Source organism: Prionailurus viverrinus, chromosome E2 (genome assembly GCF_022837055.1).
Source record: "Prionailurus viverrinus isolate Anna chromosome E2, UM_Priviv_1.0, whole genome shotgun sequence".
NCBI lineage: Eukaryota > Metazoa > Chordata > Mammalia > Carnivora > Felidae > Prionailurus > Prionailurus viverrinus.
In genome coordinates, this window is record NC_062575.1 from 20,005,490 (window position 1) to 20,024,036 (window position 18,547).

Sequence of the window (18,547 nt, forward strand, 5' to 3'; positions counted from 1 at the left end):
CGCCTCACCTATCCCGGCATCAGCCCTGTATGGACCGCATTCTCAAGTACGGGAGCTTCTGCCTCTGTACGCAGACTACAGACCCACCTATCCGCACCAGGGCAGTGAGCTCGGGTCTCCAGGCCCTGACTCTGAAGCTGAGTAGCACCTGAAGCCCTGAAACTCCCCCAGCCCTCGTGGGGGGGCGGGCTTAGGACATCGCCGCGCCCAGGGGTGGGACCTAGTGGCGGACACCGCCCCCTCTGCTTTGACTGGTCCCACCCCCAGCTGTGTTCTTGGGTGCGCGCCGCCGCCGAGATTGACGCGAAAACGCGCGCCTTCGTGTGAGCGTGCGCGCACCCAAGTGTGTGCGTCACCAGCGTCGGCTTCCGCGGGGTGGGCGGCTGGCGATTGGTGTTGCGGAGCGGGAACGGTGGTGACGAGAAGAGGAACGAACAGGTGGGGGCGCGGTACGCGGACGGAACCCTCCACCTCCGAGAGGCCGCGAAGGCATGCGGCGCGACCCCTACTCATCTGAGCGAGTACCCCCCCTTCCCCCGCTCCATTGTCCTCTGGCTCCGCCCTCGATTGGCCGCGCCCTTTGCCCCATCCTCCGCCACTTATTGGCTACAGGGCACGCCCCTCCTCCATCTCTCCGTCCCCATTGGCTCCTCTTCCACGTTACCCTCTCCCGGAGTTTTTTATTGGCGCAGGCCACACCCTCTTATTTGTCGCTGGACTCCGCCTTCTGTCTGGGCTCCTCCCCAGCCATCTTTCATTCATTCTGCTTGTAGTGCTGGGTGCTTGAGACATGGGGGTCAATCAGACCCGTCCCTGCCCTCAAGGAGTTAAGGGGGAGGTGGGGAGACACAGACCTAGGCTCCGACAGTGACACAGTGGTAAAGAAGCCTCCTAGACACTGGGAGCCTCCAAGACGCCAGGAAGGCTTCCGGGAGGAGGTGAGGCCTAAACCGAACCCTGAAAAATGGTTAGGAGTTTGCTACAGGGAGACATTGGGAGGGCATTCTTGGCAAAAGAACTGAGACGTGAGAGAAGCAGGCGTATTCTTGGTCGCATGAAGAGCTAGGTCGAATGAAAGAAGGGGTGGGGGAGATGAAGGGGACTGGTCTAGGGAGAGGCCCAGAGATCAGTAAGGAGTGAGAAAAGTGTACAGTTAGTTGAGAAGAATGAAGCCTGAGGCCTGAAAGTTTTTCAAACAGGTGGTTACTAGGCAGAACGGAGGGAGGTAGGGATGGGGGATCAGCTCTATACAGGGAAACAGAATGTGTGGAAGGAATGATTCCAGTTCTGCAAAGGAGCAGGGCTCTTGGGTTCATCCCATTTATTGAGTAACTGCTCTGGGTCAGATACTATTCTGGGTTCTGAGGACACAGCTGTGAACATTCAAAAGGAGAAGGGAGGTAACTAGTAATGACATATACTGTACTTCAGATGGTGATAACTGCTTCAGAAAATAACGTGGGGAAGGGAAGATTGTGGCGGAGAGTAAAGAGGGGGAGGTTTACTATGTTACAGAGAGTGTGTTAGGGAAACTTGTCTAATAACATATTTGTGCAGAGATCTGAGGAAAGTGGGAGAGTGAGCCCTGCAGTTAATATGAGGGGGAAGCATTCCAGACAGGGGACATGTTCAGTTTGAGATGCCTGTTGTAAATTCAAGTAAAGATGTTGACTTGAGAACTGGCAACACCAGCTTGAAGTTTATAGAAGTTTGGGCTGATGTTTTTGAAACCATGAAAGTGAATGAGATCACCCTTGGAAGTAAGCATAAATGGAGAAGATGAGAGAAGTTTCCATAGAACTTTCCAAGCCCTGAGGCATGACAACATTAAGAGATCAGGAAGATAGGAATGATGAAAAATGAAGACCAAGAATGAACAGCCAGTGAGGTAGGAGAATATGTTTGAGTGTATTTGGGAAGCCAAGTAGAGAATGTGTTTCCAAGATGAAATGATTAATTATGTTGAGTGCGCTGATCAATATGTGATCATTGATGACCTTGGTCAGATCAGTTTCAATGGAGAGTGGGGCAAACGCCTAGCTGGAGTGAAATGTAAGAGAGAACAGGGAAGAAGGAGTCAGCGACTACATGCAGATGACTTGGGATGTTGTCCTGCAATAAGGAGCAGCTGGAGGGAAATGCGGTGGGCCTGGGAGAGTGTGGGGTCAAGTGAGGGTTTGCTTTTGATTTTTTAAGACAGAAATAACAGCAAGTGTTTATGCTGATGGAAAGAATCTAGTAGAGGAAGAGATTGACGATGTTGGAGAAATGCTGGAATTGTATCCCTGAATAGGCAAGAGAGTTCCGACTCTGGAGACTTCAGTCAGACTTTCGGGGAGAGACTGGATTGTTCTGAGCCCTAGTACAGAGTCAGGAGTAAAGGTCCAAACACTGGCCTTGGATGACCACTAGAAAGAGGCCTCTGAGAGGAGACAGACTAGGGATTGGGTTGAGTTTGCTAAAGTCTTCCTCTGCTCCCCAAAAGCTGATTCTAATTTGGATTTGCACAGATGATCCAGAGGAAAGAGAGCATTCCAGGTGGAGAGACTAACATAAGCAAGGAGCATGCAGGCATTCAAACTGACTGAGGCCAACTGGGCTGGAGGAGTGGTGGAGCAGGTGGGAGGGGAGGGATGAGACTGACAAAGGGCCATAGATGGAAGGCAGGTAGAAGGTGGTGAGAGCCCCTCACTGATCACCCCAGCAACTGAGGCTATACTGTCCCAGCTCCCAGCCTGTGTGGGTGCTGAGCACAGGAGATAAAACCATGAGTAGAGGCTCAGGCCTTGTTCTCAGCAACTCATAGGCTAAGGGGATTCCAGTAACCGCTGTTGAGGTGGGTGTATAAGTTCTGCCTCCTGCTTTCCCCCAGTCCAGCTTCCTTGGGTGAGCCTGCTGGAAGGCATGGACACTGGGATGGAGGTGAGGGAGGGGGCAGCTCCCCAGACCCTTGGTGGCAGACCCTGAGCCCACTAAGCACCCACCCAGCATGGACAGTATGGAGCACAGGCCTGCTGATTCTCAGGCCACAGCCACTCATACTGGCCTCCACATGCCCTTCTTTGTCCCCAGAAGTCGACAGTGTGGGGAGTTGGAGTGACTCGGCTGGATGTGACCCCCAGGACAGAATGGTGCTGGACTCAGGGGCTCAGGTGTATGAGCAGGCACCCCCCAGCCCACCAGCCAGTCCCTCGTCCTTGCGCCATAGGCTGAAGCCCTCAGACCGAGATGGGACACTGCTGTACCCCTGGCCTCGGTCCCTGGCCTTGCCCCTGGCTCTGTCAATCCCCTCAGCCCTGCGGCCCCAGCCTGAGCTGCAGCCCTTCTCAGAGCTGCACTTGGGCCACCGTGGCCACATGCGTCGCAGTGAGAGCACCTGTACTGTAAATAGTACTGGCCGGCGGGGGGGTGGCACCCAGGGTCGGGCCCCACCTGGACGGGGACGGGACCCAGGTGGGGGCACCCTGAGGTCTGCAGCCTCTCTTCCTCATATTGCTAAGAGTCGAAAGGATGCAGGCCGTGGTGCCAGCAAGAGCCCTTGCATGTTGGTGGCTTTGCGGCCAACTAACATGGACCGTGAGCGGGACAAGTTCTTCCAGTCCCACTATACCTACAACCCACAGTTCGAATACCAGGAGCCCATGCCCACGGCTGTGCTGGAGAAGTACTGTGAGGCTTCTGGACAGTTCATCCATCAGGTCAGTCTAGCCTGCCCACCTCACCCTGGCCTGACCACCCAAGAGGCCTGGTCTGACCAGCCATTGCAACCCTATGTGCAGGCAGTAGGCATCATTGAGGCTGTCCTGGAGAAATTTGGTACCTATGAACACTTTGAAGCTGCAACTGGGGGCCAGCTGCTGACCAAGTGCCAGATCTGGTCTATTGTGCGCAAATACATGCAGAAGGAGGGCTGCGTTGGGGAGGTGAGCCAGCCCGGTCTTCCGGGCCCCTTTTCTATGTGCCCCAAACCAGGCTGCTGATGCCAGGCCCAGCTCTACACGTGGCCAGATAGTGACCCCAGCCAAGCCCCTATCCCTGCCCCAGTAAGGTGGGAGCTGGCTCTGAGCAAAGGTGGTAAAGTGTGGGTGCCCTGGCCAGGTGTGTGGCCTGGCTACCCTTTGGCATCAGCATGTCCACCTGCATACTGGCCCCAGGGCTGGTGGCCATGGCTTAGGTCACTACCACCTGCAGGTTGTTGTGCAGCTGAGTGAGGACCTGCTGTCCCAGGCAGTGATGATGGTGGAGAACAGCCGACCAACATTGGCCATCAACCTGACTGGAGCCCGCCAGTATTGGTTGGAGGGCATGCTGCGGCACGAGATAGGTCAGGGTGTGGGTAGGTGGGTGGGTGGGTAGGATGAGAGGGGGCTGGGATGGGGTGGTGGGCAGTGAGGGGCCCCAGTAACCCCACCCCCTCTCTTTCTTCCCCTTCCTTCCGGAGGACGGGCCCTTTCCCTTCGTGAGCAGCTACCTACTCCCTCTGGCTCACAGAGGTAGGCCAGAACATGCCTGCCCACTCTCTGGGCTCACCCTCATCTCTTGCTCCCTTTGGGTATCTTTTGTCCCTCTGCTTCCTTTCTGATTTCCCTTGACAGTGGGGACAAGGTTGCTGAGGCCTGGACAGGCCAGAGGGAGTACCCTGAGGGTTGCACTAGCCCAGCCAACATGGAGGCCCTCCAGGGTGGGTGGAAGGCCAGATCTTAGGAATGGAATTGGTTGAGGACACAAAGCCAGGTTTTAGGAGGGGATAGGCTGAGCTGAAATGAAGAACATGGGACACTAATTACTATTCCTTTCTGTCTGTGTCTCCTCATCAAGAATTCTGTAGCTCTGGGCAAAAGGTGTTTATCACTGGGGGTCATCAGCATGACTTTCAACATGATATGGGCATGCAGGATGTGGGGCCCGGGGTGGTTTGTGAGTTCCTGCTTCTCCAGGGGTAGAGGGGGCAACATAGGGAGGCAGTGTGAGTTTGGGAGAGTTGTTTGTGTGTGTAGCCCTGGATAGGTGGGGAGGATTCTTGTGTGTGGGACTCTGAGTCTTTGGGTGCAAGTTCACCTGAGGAGGGTCTTCCCGCTGCCTGGGGTTGGGTGAGTATGCATTTGTCTGGGGCAGGGAATGGGGGTGGGGAGAACTTGCATGAGAGCCTGAGTTTAGGGGCTGGAGTGTACGTGAGTCACCTTCACCCGCTAGAGGTCCTGCAGGATGTAGCAGGACACAGGTTGGTCCCCTGGATGCCCCACCCAGTGTCGCCTTCCCCTCGCCTTCCCTGCAGGCACTCACTACCTGCGGGGAGTGAACAACGCCCGGCAGCCGTGGCACAGCGCCGAGGGCCGGCTGCAGTACGGTCTGCGGCCAGCGAACCCCACGGAGGAGGGCTTGGCCAGCCTGCACAGCGTGCTGTTCCGCAAGCAGCCATTTCTGTGGCGTGCCGCACTGCTCTACTACACCATCCACCGCGCCTCGCGCATGTCCTTCCGCCAGCTCTTCCAGGACCTGGCGCGCTACGTACAGGATGCTGACGTGCGCTGGGAGTACTGTGTGCGCGCCAAGCGCGGGCAGACTGACACCTCGCTGCCGGGTGGGCACCCGTGCTGTGTTGCGAGGGTTGCCCTGAAGGAAACCTGGGGGTGCGGGGTGGGGGGCACTGCACCCCGGGGCGAGGAGGGTGGGCTTCCGGCCAGGGGCTCACGGCCCTCCCGTGCCCACAGGCTGCTTCAGCAAGGATCAGGTGTACCTGGATGGCATCGTGCGCATTCTCCGGCACCGCCAGACCATCGATTTCCCACTGCTGACTTCACTGGGCAAGGTAGGGGGCCACGGACCTCTAAGAGATCCCAGTCAGCTCTCCTTGTCACTGCAGTGTTCCCTGAGCCTCTGATGGGTGCTCGACTAAGGACTGGGTGCCAAGCTCCTCTGGTGGGGGGAACCTGGGTGGAGGTGAACAAAAGTGAAGTGACAACCTGGCAGCAAAAGTAGGTACCTGACCTAGACTTCAGGTGTGCGGGTGGATACTGCATTTCAAAGGAGGTGAGCATTCAGGCCAGGGGAGCAGTCAGGAAAGGCTGGGGAAGGAGGCTGGAGAAGTGGCCAGAGACCAAGTCTCTGGCTCTGGGTTTTTGTGCCAGAGAAATGTCATTTTTACTTTAGAAGGCTTCCTGTGGATGTTAAGTGGGAGGTGGATTGGAGAGAGAGGCCTAGGGAAGGGAGTGTGGGGGGAGGAGGAAGCCACCTCTCCAATCACTTCTGAAGAATTGGTGGTCTGGCTTAACTGGACAGTAGCCATACAGAGGGAGGAGCAAGCTGGGGAACACTCTTCAGAGAATGGAATCCCTCTAACTCAAAGACCACCCTGAGTTGGAGGGTGACATATTCCAGGTTCTTTCCCTTGAGCTGGCCTAGAGAACTTTGCGGAAGGTGGGGCTGGCATAAGTCGGCACCCAGTTCAGCATTGGGTGTGGGATCTGAGGTGTCTGAGGGAGATCCAGGGGAAGGTGCTGAGGAGTCAGCTTGATACCTGCATTTGGAGGTGAGGGGAAAAGCTGGGCTGGAGACAAGAGTGGGGCTGTGGGGCACGGACGATACCAAGTGTTCGAAGAGAGAACAAACACATCCAGGACTGAGCCTCAGGGTATGTAACCTTGGAGTGGATCCAGAGGGTAGAAGGAGGCATTCCAGGAGCAGAGGGCAATGAGCAATTCATAGAGAGCTAGGACCAGCTACCTGAAAGCCACATCACTCTGGCTACCCCTGAGGCCCAGCTTCCTTCCTGCAGGTGTCCTATGAGGATGTAGACCATCTGCGGCCTCATGGGGTGCTGGACAATACCCGGGTGCCCCACTTCATGCAGGACTTGGCACGCTACCGGCAGCAGCTGGAGCACATCATGGCCACCAACCGGCTGGATGAAGCAGAACTGGGCCGCCTACTGCCTGACTGATGCTGGTTAAGGGCTGTAGGCAGAGGCCCTGGACAGAGGGCCCCAGATCAGCTCCCCGAACATGAAGCTGACTGTTCTGTGCTTCCATGGCCTAGATGTTTCTTGGGGAACTGAGAGGGCAGGAGCATCCCAGGAGGTAGGGATGGCATCAGAGGGTTTGTGTCCCTTGGTAGCCTCGCTGGGGCCTAGGGACCAGCAGCAGCATGTCAGGCAAACTGAGTCTGCCCTCCTACCTCTAGTTCTCTCTTGAGCAGAAGGTAAGCCTGAGGGCAGGAGGGAAGCTGAGCATGATGGGGATGGGGGGCGGTTTGGGAGTAGAAACTTGTTCTTGCATGAGATGGCTTTGAGTGTCTGCATACTCCAGTCTCTCCCTTCCCCCACCTGGCCCCTTGGTGCTCCTTCAGCTTTCACGCTGTCTACCTCTCACTGGGTCCTGGTGGGGATCTCCCTTCTCCTGGGGTGACTGCCTGAGCCTGAGGGCCTGGCTTTCACACAGACTCAAGGGGCAGGGATCCTGGTGGTAGAGACCCAGCTGGGCTGGGGTGTGCTTTCCAGCATTTTGCCTCTCCCACTGGTTACGTATTTATTCCCTATTTATGTGCTCTGCATCCTGGGTCTTGGGAGGCAGCAGCTTCTGAAGGTTTGGTGGAGGGAACAGAGCTCCTCTGGAAGGCACCAACTGTTCCTAGCCCCACTCTCATCTTCCTCCCTCTCTTTCTCCCTCATACACACACACACACACACACACACACACACACACACACACACAGTTCTTCAGGACTTGTGAGTCAAGCCCAAGAGTTCACCTGGCCCTGCCCCTACTCTCCACCATTGGCCTGTGCTATTCCTGTCTTTGCCCATACCCTCACAGCTGGTCTCTGGCAGAGGGTGGCATTGCCTGGCAGCAGTCACACTCAAGCCTGAGGGGCAGGCCCCTAGCCATCGTCCTAAGTCCGAGCCCCTCTTGGACCAGGAGAGGTGTAGAGGTGGTTGTTGCTTCCATTTTCACCTCACACAACTGTGTGACATTGACCCGTTCCCACCCCGACCCTTGCCCTTGGTTTTCCCACCTGTAAAATTCAGAAATGCAGTTGGAAAGTCCTTATTCATTTAGTCAGTGAATACGTGTAGATCACCTTCTGTGTGCCAGTTAATCGTCAGAACCCTCACAGAGCTCCCGGTCCAGAGAGAAGCCAGACAATTAAAACAACAATCACAATGAAGTGTGTGGGCTCTGTCTACCCAAGATCCCTTCCTCTTTCTCTCTCACTTCTAATCTCACTTCCCAGGGCTGTGAGCTCTAGCCTGTCCTAAGTGGAGAGAAATCTCCCTTCCTCTGGCTCTCTGCACCAGGCCCAACGGCTTCCCTGAAGTGGGACTGGTGACTACACAGCACCCCCCCCCCCCCAAGTGGTTCGTGAGAGGAAAAGGGCTGTAGGGCAGGGCCCTAGGGTATGGCCGTCATCCCACTGGGGGCCTGGAACTGAGGGCTCCAGGGGAGTGTGGCTTGGGCTATTGAGGATGAAAAGGGGCTAAGGACAAGGCAGTGGGGCACAGGGCTTCCCAGGTTGCTAAGACTTAGGGGTATGGATCTTCACCCTAGTTCCTGGGCAAAAAGTCAGAGTCACAGAGAGGGCCCAAGGTGACCCACCGGAGTTTATTCACTTCCAATGGTACTGGGACAGGTGGAGACTTGGTGGCATCCTCCCCAATGCCAGAGCAGGATCCCAGGTCCTGTCTGCTTTGGGCAGAGAGCAGCAGCCTGTCAGCACGCTGACATTCAGGAATCTAGAAATGATAGGGGGGGGGGGGGTGGAGAGTAGTCGCGTGGGCGGGGGGGCGGGGGGGACCCTCCCGCCAATCCGACACCAGGTTTGGGTAGCCTCACACCTTCAGACTCGTCACCCGCCTCAAAGTCGGGCTCTGGCTCTGGCTCTGGCTCCAGTTCAGGTGCTGGCTCTGGTTCCGGATCCATTTGGGGTTCCAACTCTGGCTCAGCCCCTTCAGAGACTTCAGCTTCCACTTCCGGATCGAGTTCCTCGAGGGTTCCGGATACTGCCTCCGAGCCCCCTGAAACCCCAGCCTCGTCGCAGTCTGAAGCTCTGGGCGGTTCGGGGCAAGCGGTCCTCAAGTCAGGTGCCTCAGGCGTCCAGTGGCCAGGGCATGGAGAGTCGTAGCTGCGTTCCCGGTAGCCTGGATTGGAGGTGGGAGTATCTGAGTATCTCATTTTAAGGTCTCAGCGGTATCCTTGGCACACGGCCACCTACAACTCAGCTCCACACTTTACCCTTCCCTCCAAGCCCCGTGCTCTGGCCCAGGCCCCGCCCCTCTCGCGCTCACCAGTGCCCACGTGCTGCCAGTCCCAGGCCGGGTCTGGCGCGCGCGTAGTACGCTGGGCGCAGTGCAGCAGCTCCTGGCAGGCGGCCTCGCCCTTGCTTTGTACCAGCAGCAGCAGGCGACGCACCCTGCGCTCGGCATCAGGCAGCGCGTCCAACGCCTCATACTCAGGCCCGGTGAGCACGCCGCGCGCCAGCAGTGCATCCAGCAGCAGCCCGGAGTCGTCCTGCAGCGTCTCCACTAGGCGTTTCCGCTCGCGATCGATCATCTCTGAGGGCCGCTCCTGCGCATTGCCCATGGTGGGGGCTGCATGGGGGAGGGGAGAGAGGTAATAGGGCAAGGACTCCTCCGCCCTTGACCTCTCTCCCAGGGTCTGCGTGAACACTCGTGGCTGGGATTTAAGTTCACCTTGACCCGGGCAGCCGGACAGCTCCTCAGCACAGGACTTGTACCTCCTGCCTTTCAGGCTGCTTCTGTCCCCTCTCCTCCTCAGGCTTCTCCTTGGGTTCCTAAACGTCAGCTGTGGCTCCCCTCTCCTCTATGCTATCCCTGGGCCCTTATTTACTCTCGACCACTCTCCCCAGTCAGGACGTCCCTCCTGTGTCCCTGCTGCCTGCAGATCCTGCATTTGATTCAGACCGTTTATCCAAACTAAATTCTTTTGCCCAGCCTGCTTCCCCACCTTAACAAGCAGAAAGACCTACAATTGACCTGGATACTCAACACCCAGTTTGCAGTCAGGTCCTTTTCAGTCTATCTGCTGAGTATTTCTCTGTCATCCTAACCTCTTACTTAGTCTAGCCTTTCATGTACAGCTTAGACTCTGCTGAGTGCTGAATCCCCTCTGCACCCAGAGCACAAGTGCTGAGAGCCTTCCCTCACCAACTGAAGGAAGTCTAGGCTCCTTATCCTGATCCTGAGGCCCATCTTTCTGGGGGAGGCTCCACCCCTGCAGTCCCTCACCAATACCACCATGTTGTAACCCTGACATTGGTCTGATGGCGCTTCCTGGCTCCCTAATACCTGAGCAGGGATGCCTGAATCCTCTTGAGACCTAGCTCTGACCAAGACCTCCTGACATTACCTGAGACCCAACGTCTCCCTGATTCCCTGGAAATCTTCCCTGGGAATGCTTCATCTTTAGGTACCACAGACCCAACTCATAGAAGCCACCAACAAATGCTTGCTGAACTTTTCTGTTTTCCTCCGTGGATCCTCCCATTTTGAGAGACTGTCTCTCGCAAGCAGCAGGTCTTAGGCAGAAGTTAATCTGCTGTGTCCATTTATTAACAACCAAGGATAAAGGTCCATCACTTTTGGAGTGGCCTGACCCAGGCAGCAAAGCCCCTGGCATTAAGGGGCAAAATAGGTCAGGCCCTGAACCACTCCCTCCTTCAGCCCACCTACACCAGCCTTGGCTTTGCTCACACAGCACCCTCCCGGGTCTCATCCTCCTTTGGGGGTCACTCTGCTACCTCCCTACCTGGCTCCAGGTCTGGGTGAGCGCCTTTGGTCCTAGCCCCCATCCTGCCTCCCAGGTCTCTCCCACTACCACCTGGTGTCAAGCTATGCCTCCCTGGCCATTTCACCCTCCTAGCCATACTGAAGTGTCAGCCCTTTCCCCAGGCCACTGACCAGAGACCAGAACTACCCCCACCCCTCCCTCTCCCTTCATGTCACATCTCTGACAAATGCTACTCCTCTACCTCTCAGTGGTCTCTATTAGTATCCCCCTCAACCCCACCGTGGTCACCTCATCTCCTATGACAGTCTTTCTAAGTACATCTCAGTCCCATCCCATCACTCCCACCACATAGTGACTTTGACAAGCCCCTGGGACAGGATTTATTGTCCCCATTTTACAGGTGAGGAGACAGGTTCAGAGAGACCAAGTGGCAGAACTGGGATCTTATTTGCTCTAACTTGAACTACAACAAGATCTTCTGCGAAGCAGAACATCAGCCCTAATGGCCTGTTTCCCCCCACTGCCCATCAGAGAAAATCAAGATTATCTGGCCTGGCTGCTCTAGGCCACCTCCTCACCTTCTGGACAGCTGGGGTTTCTCCCACTTCCCTCCACCACACAGTGCTGGGAGAACCCTGCAAGCCCCTGGCACATCTGAACCAGATGCAGATGCTATTCCCTAAGCCTGGAATACCCTTTCCTTACCTCCATGCTGTGGACCCATCCTCCGTGACTCAAATGTCCCCTTCCTTTTCCACCCCAGTGCCAGAATGTCCCAAAAGCAGACTGGTTCCTTCTCTTGTGGAACCAGTGAACAGCATACACCCTCACAACTGCGCAGACATCACTGCACTGTGTACACGGACCCTCTGCCCTCTTTGGCAGAGACCTCCAAAGACTGTCCCCCCAGTCACAGGTGCAGGACCTACTCTGTACAAGTGCAGAGAATTGGGGGGGGGGGGACAGATTGAACTGGCCCCTCCTTTTCCCTCATTGCTCCCCAACTTATTTTCATGTTAACCTCCTCCCCACATTATGCCAAGTCCTGCACTTTGTGCACCTCACTCTGAGGTGCAGAGACCCTAGCTGGTCTGGGTCTCCCCCTGCGACCCAATGCTCAGAAGTGAATACCAAAGTTTTGTCGTGGCTAGTCCTTCAAGGGTCACAGACCAAATTCTTCCCGGAGCTTCAGGAGGTTACAGGTGCCACGCATCCAGAGGGGTCTGGGTCTCCTTCCCACCTCGCTGCGCAGGCTCTTACGCTAGGGAGCAAGGGTTGTGGGAAACTGCGGGAGCTTTTGCGAAAGTGAGATCACAAGGCTCCCCTCCACCCAGTCCCAGAGCTAGAGTCCGGCGGAGGGGCGGGGCTCACAGACCTCCTTCGAGCGCGGCTGGTGATGAGGGGGCGCAGATTCTGCCCAGTTTCTCTTCCCTCCTCCAGCCAGGTGCTGGGGGGGGGGGGGCGGGCTCCCGGTTCTGTGCGTTCCGGGCGGCCCCACTCAAGAGTCGAGCCTCCGCGGGGCAGTAGATGACGAGGCAGAATGGGCTAGGCAGGGAGGGGGTGGGAGCAGCAGCTGCTGAGGGGGCGGGGCGGCCAGGGCTGCCGGGAACTGGGAAGGGGTGGAGAAGAGGGGGGCGTTCTTCTTAGGACAGCGGGAAACAGGCCGCAGAGGCCGAGCACCGCCTGGGCTCACACATGTAGTCCGTTTTCCCTCTCCACCCAGGGTGCATCGGCTGAGTCAGGAGCGGGTGGTTCGGCCTGCGGCCCTAAATATCCAGCGCCCAGTCTCTTGGCCTGGCAATTACCAGATGCTTTACATCCATCTTCTTGAATTCTCTCTGCTTGTCGCAGATAAGGCTCAGAGAAGGGGACCAGCTTACCCACGATCACAGAGCAGATGCATTAGAAGGTTGGATGTGACCCCAAAAGCCCCTGAGTTCTGGAGGTTGCAGTGGCCACATGCTAGCCCTGGATGAGGCCAGAGGGTGGGAGCTAAGCAGGGAGTGGAGCTAACCTCCACTCTCCAGGGGTTCCACTATTAAAGCCTTAGGAGCTGGAAATTTCTGTAAATGTAAAGTCCCCCCTCCCCCCCATGAGTTCTATGCTCCCTGGTCAGTAGAGAAAAGAGACCAGAAACACAGAAAAAAAAAATGCAGTTTATGTGCAGGGTTCAGTAATGGAGAAGTAACAGGGTCTTCAATCAGCCTCTTCTAGGGGGGCACGAGGAAGCTGAGAAGGGCTGGCTTCAAAGCAGAGCGGGTTTCAGGGGGAGGGATTGGCCCCTGGGCCCAGGTAGGAGGCTCGGCTCTCAGGGGCGCTGTAAATCGTTAAAGCTCCAGGAAGGCCGAGAGCTGGGCTTCCCAAAGCCGCTTGCACATCCAGCAGGAGTGGTGCCCCAAGTGTGGAGTCCTTCCCTAGGAGAATTGGACTGTGCTCAGCAGGGAGAAACAGCTCTTCCTTCTATCTTTGAGGAAGGAGAGCCTTGCCTGCCCTACCCTCTGGTCAGTTAGGATGAAACATCCATTCTTAACCTCCCTGCTTTCACCCAACAGCAAGAGGGTGGGTGGCTCTCAGAGGGCTGCCAGAACTCTGGGGATTTCCCTCCAAAACACAAACTGCCCAGCCTACCCAATCCTGGTAGCTCAGACCAGTTAGGACCTCCCGCCTAGTCCTGAGTCACCACAACTGTTACCTGGCCCTGGAGAATTTAACCCCTTGACTGCCGGCTCATTCTCACTCCTCTCTGGAACCAATGGCTGCATCTGCATAGGAAAACCCCAGGAAGCAGCTGGCCAACCAAGAGAACTGAGAAGGGGAGCTCTCGGGCACTGGCTAAGGGCTTGGCTCAGCAACTCTAACCCCTGCCCTCCCCACCTTCACCTTACCAGGGACAGCTCCATGTCCAAGTCCATCAGGGTCCATTCTCGCCCTTGGTGGCTGGGGCCTAGCACCTGGGGGAAGCTCTGGGTCAGTGGTGCCTTCCCAACTACACAAACCCCACCAAGCCCCATGCCCCTGCCCTGCTGAAGGTGTACTCACATCCAGGGGCCCCGCAGGCTCCACACTTTCAGGGGGGGCCCGAAGCAGCATGGGAGGCAGAAGATTCTCTGGGCTCCGCATGCCCCTGTCCAGGCCCAGAGTTCCCCTGTGCACAGAGAACTGCTGTCGGCCTGCAGTGTTCACCCCCATTAGATTCCCAAGGATTCTGGATACATCAGGATCAAAATCTGACATCTACAAAATGGTAGGAGAGGACTCCCCACCTAGAGTATACTTAAAGAATGCCTCTGCCTCCTACCTTTGACCTGAGGTTTGGGTTATGGAGGTAGGGTCTTGGGATATATACCCTCTCTTTGCAGTTGTCAACATCAATGGTTCTTAAACTATTGTGTACTTTACAATGTTTCCATTCACCCCAATGAATTCCTTCACAATAAGTGTTCCTGGGTTCCTGAACCCTACTATAGATATGCTGATTGACCTAATGGGAATTTCTACTTTTCAGGGAACTGTGATGCAGGTACTCTTAGAGCAACTCTGGGAAATTAGTTCAGATCATAGTGCCGGACCTCCCCCTCAGCCACCAAGGAGCAGACAGGGCTGGGAAGTTAGTTAGTGGTGGTCTGTCTGGAAAAGTAGCCCACAGGGCTCACAGTCAAGAATGGACTCTTTTGCTCACCTGTCAGGTACCTCCCTGGGACCTCTTGGTTCAGGCTGTTGGGCATTCCTGGGCCCGTCAGGGCTGAAGCTCCCTTTCCCTTCCAGGATGGCCTGCACCACAGCCACAGGCAGCGGTGGGGGTGCTGTCACGCAGAAGTCACACTCGTTTGGGGCCAGGGCCAGCCCGGCCTCTCCTTCCCCCCCTGGACTGGCCGGCTCTTCTTTGAGCAGTGCCAGGCCCTTCTCCCTGCACCAGAGAAAAGCTTCAACCAGACCCTTGCACTGACTTCCCTCCATTCCCCCATAGCCATCTGGGCTGCCAGGTCATCCCCCACAGGCTCCCCAGTGGGCAGCCCTGTCTGTCTTACCTCCTGCCACCACTGGAAGGAGAAAGCCTGGTCCCATCAGGGGATGGAGAGTCTTCATGGATGTCAGAAATGATAGGGCCCCTGGCCCTGTGAGAGCTGGTGAGGCCCAAGGTGGTCTCTGGGAGGGGCTGTAAGAAGACAACTAGGCCCAGTCCTTCAAGTCACAGGAAGAGTCAGAACCCAACCAGTACCCACATGGACCAGGTCTACGGAGTAAGGTTTGAGGGGTTAGGCTCAGTCCATGTTGGGGAACCTGGGTCTTGGGCCATGGGGAGGAGAAGCTGGACTCCACCTTCTCTTCCTTTTTGGGAATGGAGGAAAAGAATAGGCTCTCCATAATCCCAGCTATGCCCTAGGGAAGGGAGGAGGAGCAAAAACCTACCGACTGGATAAAGTAGGGATCCTGCAGGAGGGCACCAGGTAGGGGGCAGGCACTGAATTTGGCTGCTGTTGGGCATGAGCTCCCCTCATCCAGCATCAGGGACCTGTGCAGGGGGGCGGGGCAGGTTCATCCCCCATGCCTCTCAGCCTGCACCTCCCTCCCTCAGGCCCCAGCAGCCAAGTCAGCAGAGCTGAGGCCTGTTGCCAGGGCATCAGTCACATGCTGGAGGCCGAAGGGGCTCCACCCAGAGATGGGGGCCCTTTGGGGGTGGAGAGGGGAGGGAGGGAGCATGGTTTCAGCCCCAGACCCTCTGCTGTTGGGATGCTTTGGAGTGAGGGGGAAGGGATTGCTGGGGGTGGTGGAATTGGGGGAGAAGGTCCTGGAACATAGGGATCTGGGAATGAGGGTACTTGGTGGTAGAGTTGGGGAGAGAGGGGGAAAGCCCTGGAGGTGGGCCCTTGGGGACATTGCCATGGAGTGAAGAATAACGGTATTGCAGGGAAGAAGAATGAGGATTCCCAGTGAGGGGTCTACTGGAGGAGATGGAGTTCAGGCATGGAGCCTCTGACAGAGAGGCTCCTGGAAGTGAGTGTGGAAGGGGGGCGTCATCCCGGACTTTCTCACTCACAGCTTTCTCTTAGCTCCTGCGTTGCTGGGCCCTGTCTGAAGTGGCCCGAAGAGGCACTGGATCAGCTAAAGAGGAAGCAAAGGGTTAATTCATACTTCGGACCTTGCCCCAACCCAAGGCACTTCCAGGTGGATTCGCCGCCCCGGCAGAGGAGGTGGGTGTGTTCAGGAGTGGAAGAGAGAAGTGGGGTAGGGGGAGAGGAACACCTTGCCAATGACCCGGTGCTGCTGACCATGGCTCTGCCGTAAAGTCACCACCTCCCTCCATAAGATCTCGTTCTGCCTGCGGGAAGGCGTGGGGGAGGGGTGCTGAGGCACCTGAGAGTCCGCCCAGTCACCACCCCCCACAGAATGGCAGGCCTGAACCCACGACCACTCAGACGATCGTCCATCCATAGAGAATAGAGTTCCACAGTTCAGCCCATTTGTCTGGATGGAGGCACCAAGACACGAGAGAGGAAGGAGCTGTGCAGAAGAACAGCCTGGTAGCTAGTGTTCTCTCGTCCAGACTCCCCTTCCCCCCTTCCCCCCTCCTATGCCCCCTCCCCCCCGCACTGCCTGAGCTCCCGCAGCCGCGCCTCGGTGCTCTCCTGCACTCCCCGCAAAGCCTGCACCTCGCCCAGCAGCCGGCCCAAGTCCTCGGGGCGCCAGCGGCCGTCGTCGCTGCGCAGCGCAGGCACCTGTAGGTGGGAAGCACGATCGGATCAGAGTCATCTAGAACACGGCCAGCCGTCTCAACACCTCTACCGGGGGTGCTGGTTCCTGCATGCCGTACCCACCTTGCGCCGCACGCGTTCCAGTAGTTGCTCTCGGCCGCGTACGAAGCTCGGGTGCTGGAATTCGACGTGGTCGCGCTCTGGCCTCAGCAGGCCGCCCTGCTCGATGCTCACCACCTTCCGAAAACCGTCTAGGGAGTGGGGCGTGGGGGAGTGAACTGCCCCATCCCCGCGCACCAAGTCACTCACACCCAATTCCCGTCTCGCCCTAAGGACTCACACATGTTGAGTTGCCGCACAAAGCTCGCCATGTTGCTGTGTTTGAAGTATTGGGGCAGCACTTCCTTGGCGAAGCGGCTCTGGTCGCTTACGAGGAAACTGGTCCCGCTCTGCCAAGAACGCCGCCCGCCCACCCACCGTGCGGGCGGAGACGGGACGACACGGTGAGGCCTGCCCGCCCACAGCCAGGCCCGCGCTCTGGCGCGCGCGCGCGCGCGCGCGCACACACACACACACACACACACACACACACTCTCTCTCTCTCTCTCTCTCTCTCTCTCTCTCTCTCTCTCTCTCACTCCGCTGGGGACCGGCCACTCCTGGAGACATGGGACGAGGCCAGAACTGCACCAGCTATGAGGCCTAGCCTGGGGCCACCACAGTGTATTCTTACCCTAGCCCAACCCAAAAATCTCTACTGGATTCTCGGAAAGGAGGAGCAAAGGCCAGGGTTTTTGGGTTCCAGCCCTGGACGGGTCCCAGACCCAAGATGTTACTTTGAGCTAGAACCAGCCCCAGCCCTTCCCTCCCTCTTCTGGTCTCTGTTTTCCGATCTGTCTGCTGGGGTGGGGTGGGAACTAACTGACCTCAAAGATCCCTCAGGCTCTAGGTCTCCAGAAGGCTCCTACCTACCCTTTCCTCGGTCCGTAGGAAGTCGCCTCACCTCCATCTCGCACACCCCCTCCAAGGTAAACTACCTGGGACAGCTGAATCGGGGGACCCACAGCCCTATCCCAGGCGGGGGTTGGGTGGCCGTGGATGTTCACTGACGTGGAAGGATCCCGGGGACCACTGGGGAAATCAAGGGGCCCCAGCCCTCACCGGGCTCCAGCGGATCAGATGGTCGGTCCCCGGGTCACCCACCAGCGCCCACAGCTTGCCGAGGAAGGCAGGCACGGGGCTGGGGCCCGGCTCCGTGGGCAGCGCTGCTGGCGCTTCCTGCATGGCGCAGTCTCGGCCCGGCTAAGCGCTCGGGCCCGGGCGCCGCGGGCTTGTCAAAGCCGCGGAAAGTGCTGCGTTTGCCGCCCGCCCCTCCCTACTCCGCCTCCGGGCGCCGGGTCAGGCGGGGGCCACGTGCGAACCCACGGGGCGGGGCTCAGGCCGCGGCCGCAGCAACAGCAGACAGAAAGGGAAGGCTGGGATCCGATGTGAGTGGAGGGTGCGGTGGGGACGGAGACCTGGGTTCGAGTGCCACCCTTTGTTCTTAGGGAGAAATCGCCCGTGCGCGGCCTGGTGTGGGCTGAAAAAGTCTAGAAGGTGATGGCCATGGCCTGGATAGAGAGGGCAGATAGAAGTGAAGGGGTGGGGGTGCGGAGAGGAGAAGCTGGCACCCTCCCGAAGAACTCTGAGACATTGTCTTTCCAAGGATGCGGAGTGCCCGGTCCCTGACCGCCGCAGCCGCAGCCGTAGCTTATCAGTACAAATGATCTCTCCTATGCCTACCTGGTGGGGTCCTCTGGCCTCTGCGGGTTCCCTGCTCTCCCTGTTAAGAGCCAGCGCCGCCTTGCACAGGACGCAGTGTTGCTGCAGGATTTTTTTATTTCACACTCTCCCCAGAGGCGCCGCCTGAGCCTGTGTCCTGTCTCCCCACCGCCCCGCTCCCCATGCCAGGGACGCGGAGCTAGCGTAGCTTCCATAGGGAAGTGGGGTTGAAGGAGGGTGATCCCACTACGGAAATACACCCAGTGGACTCAGGACGCAGGGGCTGGTCCCGAGGCAACAGAGTCCTGAAGGAGCGGTCTAGTAGTAGGTGCACGCCTAGGCAAATGCATC

The 18,547-nt window shown here is 57.5% G+C and overlaps 3 protein-coding genes across 15 annotated transcripts; 1 reads left to right on the plus strand and 2 right to left on the minus strand.

Moving 5' to 3' along the window:
• Nucleotides 1–31: 31 nt before the first annotated feature.
• MATCAP1 (microtubule associated tyrosine carboxypeptidase 1) lies at nt 32–8,159 on the plus strand. Of its 8 annotated transcripts, none has more exons than XM_047835087.1 (8): nt 331–938; nt 1,693–1,888; nt 3,073–3,698; nt 3,780–3,923; nt 4,192–4,324; nt 5,276–5,581; nt 5,712–5,809; nt 6,776–8,159. In XM_047835087.1, the coding sequence occupies exons 3-8, from the start codon at nt 3,129–3,131 to the stop codon at nt 6,938–6,940; spliced, it is 1,416 nt and encodes a 471-aa protein (XP_047691043.1). In that variant the 5' UTR covers nt 331–938; nt 1,693–1,888; nt 3,073–3,128; the 3' UTR covers nt 6,941–8,159. The 8 variants fall into 8 exon arrangements, 7 of the variants coding, with proteins under 7 accessions (XP_047691044.1, XP_047691048.1, XP_047691043.1 ...); XM_047835089.1 differs by having other exon boundaries at nt 1,740–1,888; XM_047835088.1 differs by lacking the exon at nt 1,693–1,888 and having other exon boundaries at nt 32–438.
• A 405-nt stretch (nt 8,160–8,564) lies between these two features.
• NOL3 (nucleolar protein 3) lies at nt 8,565–12,736 on the minus strand. 3 transcript variants are annotated; one of them, XM_047835107.1, is made up of 4 exons: nt 12,118–12,736; nt 9,281–9,583; nt 8,831–9,133; nt 8,565–8,728 (listed from the first exon to the last, which is right to left on the minus strand). In XM_047835107.1, exons 2-4 carry the CDS (start codon nt 9,573–9,575, stop codon nt 8,721–8,723), a joined length of 606 nt encoding a protein of 201 aa, XP_047691063.1. In that variant the 5' UTR covers nt 9,576–9,583; nt 12,118–12,736; the 3' UTR covers nt 8,565–8,720. The 3 variants fall into 3 exon arrangements, with proteins under 3 accessions (XP_047691063.1, XP_047691062.1, XP_047691064.1); XM_047835106.1 differs by lacking the exon at nt 12,118–12,736 and adding an exon at nt 11,913–12,105; XM_047835108.1 differs by lacking the exon at nt 12,118–12,736 and adding an exon at nt 11,874–12,097.
• A 142-nt stretch (nt 12,737–12,878) lies between these two features.
• Nucleotides 12,879–17,734, minus strand: HSF4 (heat shock transcription factor 4). 4 transcript variants are annotated; one of them, XM_047835081.1, is made up of 13 exons: nt 17,597–17,734; nt 16,776–16,884; nt 16,559–16,686; nt 16,335–16,459; nt 15,987–16,062; nt 15,781–15,845; nt 15,153–15,255; nt 14,771–14,898; nt 14,422–14,649; nt 13,782–13,887; nt 13,628–13,693; nt 13,435–13,504; nt 12,879–13,156 (listed from the first exon to the last, which is right to left on the minus strand). In XM_047835081.1, exons 1-13 carry the CDS (start codon nt 17,717–17,719, stop codon nt 13,005–13,007), a joined length of 1,479 nt encoding a protein of 492 aa, XP_047691037.1. In that variant the 5' UTR covers nt 17,720–17,734; the 3' UTR covers nt 12,879–13,004. The 4 variants fall into 4 exon arrangements, 3 of the variants coding, with proteins under 3 accessions (XP_047691037.1, XP_047691036.1, XP_047691038.1); XM_047835080.1 differs by having other exon boundaries at nt 13,782–13,947; XM_047835082.1 differs by having other exon boundaries at nt 14,422–14,545; nt 14,771–14,912.
• Nucleotides 17,735–18,547: the final 813 nt, after the last annotated feature.

What these genes read in the sequence shown, in the direction of transcription:
- MATCAP1 (XM_047835088.1), top strand. Translation starts at nt 3,129, where the DNA reads ATGGTGCTGGACTCAGGGGCTCAGGTGTATGAGCAGGCACCCCCCAGC. An exon ending in GACTGACACCTCGCTGCCGG is followed by an intron (nt 5,582 to 5,711) that starts GTGGGCACCCGT and finishes CCGTGCCCACAG; the next exon opens with GCTGCTTCAGCAAGGATCAG. An exon ending in TGCTGACTTCACTGGGCAAG is followed by an intron (nt 5,810 to 6,775) that starts GTAGGGGGCCAC and finishes TCCTTCCTGCAG; the next exon opens with GTGTCCTATGAGGATGTAGA.
- NOL3 (XM_047835106.1), bottom strand. Translation starts at nt 11,955, where the DNA reads ATGCGTGGCACCTGTAACCTCCTGAAGCTCCGGGAAGAATTTG. An exon ending in GAAGCTCCGGGAAGAATTTG is followed by an intron (nt 9,584 to 11,912) that starts GTCTGTGACCCT and finishes TCCCCCATGCAG; the next exon opens with CCCCCACCATGGGCAATGCG. An exon ending in CTGGCAGCACGTGGGCACTG is followed by an intron (nt 9,134 to 9,280) that starts GTGAGCGCGAGA and finishes CCTCCAATCCAG; the next exon opens with GCTACCGGGAACGCAGCTAC.
- HSF4 (XM_047835080.1), bottom strand. Translation starts at nt 17,719, where the DNA reads ATGCAGGAAGCGCCAGCAGCGCTGCCCACGGAGCCGGGCCCCAGCCCC. An exon ending in AGCACCGGGTCATTGGCAAG is followed by an intron (nt 15,846 to 15,986) that starts GTGTTCCTCTCC and finishes CTTCCTCTTTAG; the next exon opens with CTGATCCAGTGCCTCTTCGG. An exon ending in GTTAAATTCTCCAGGGCCAG is followed by an intron (nt 13,157 to 13,434) that starts GTAACAGTTGTG and finishes CAATTCTCCTAG; the next exon opens with GGAAGGACTCCACACTTGGG.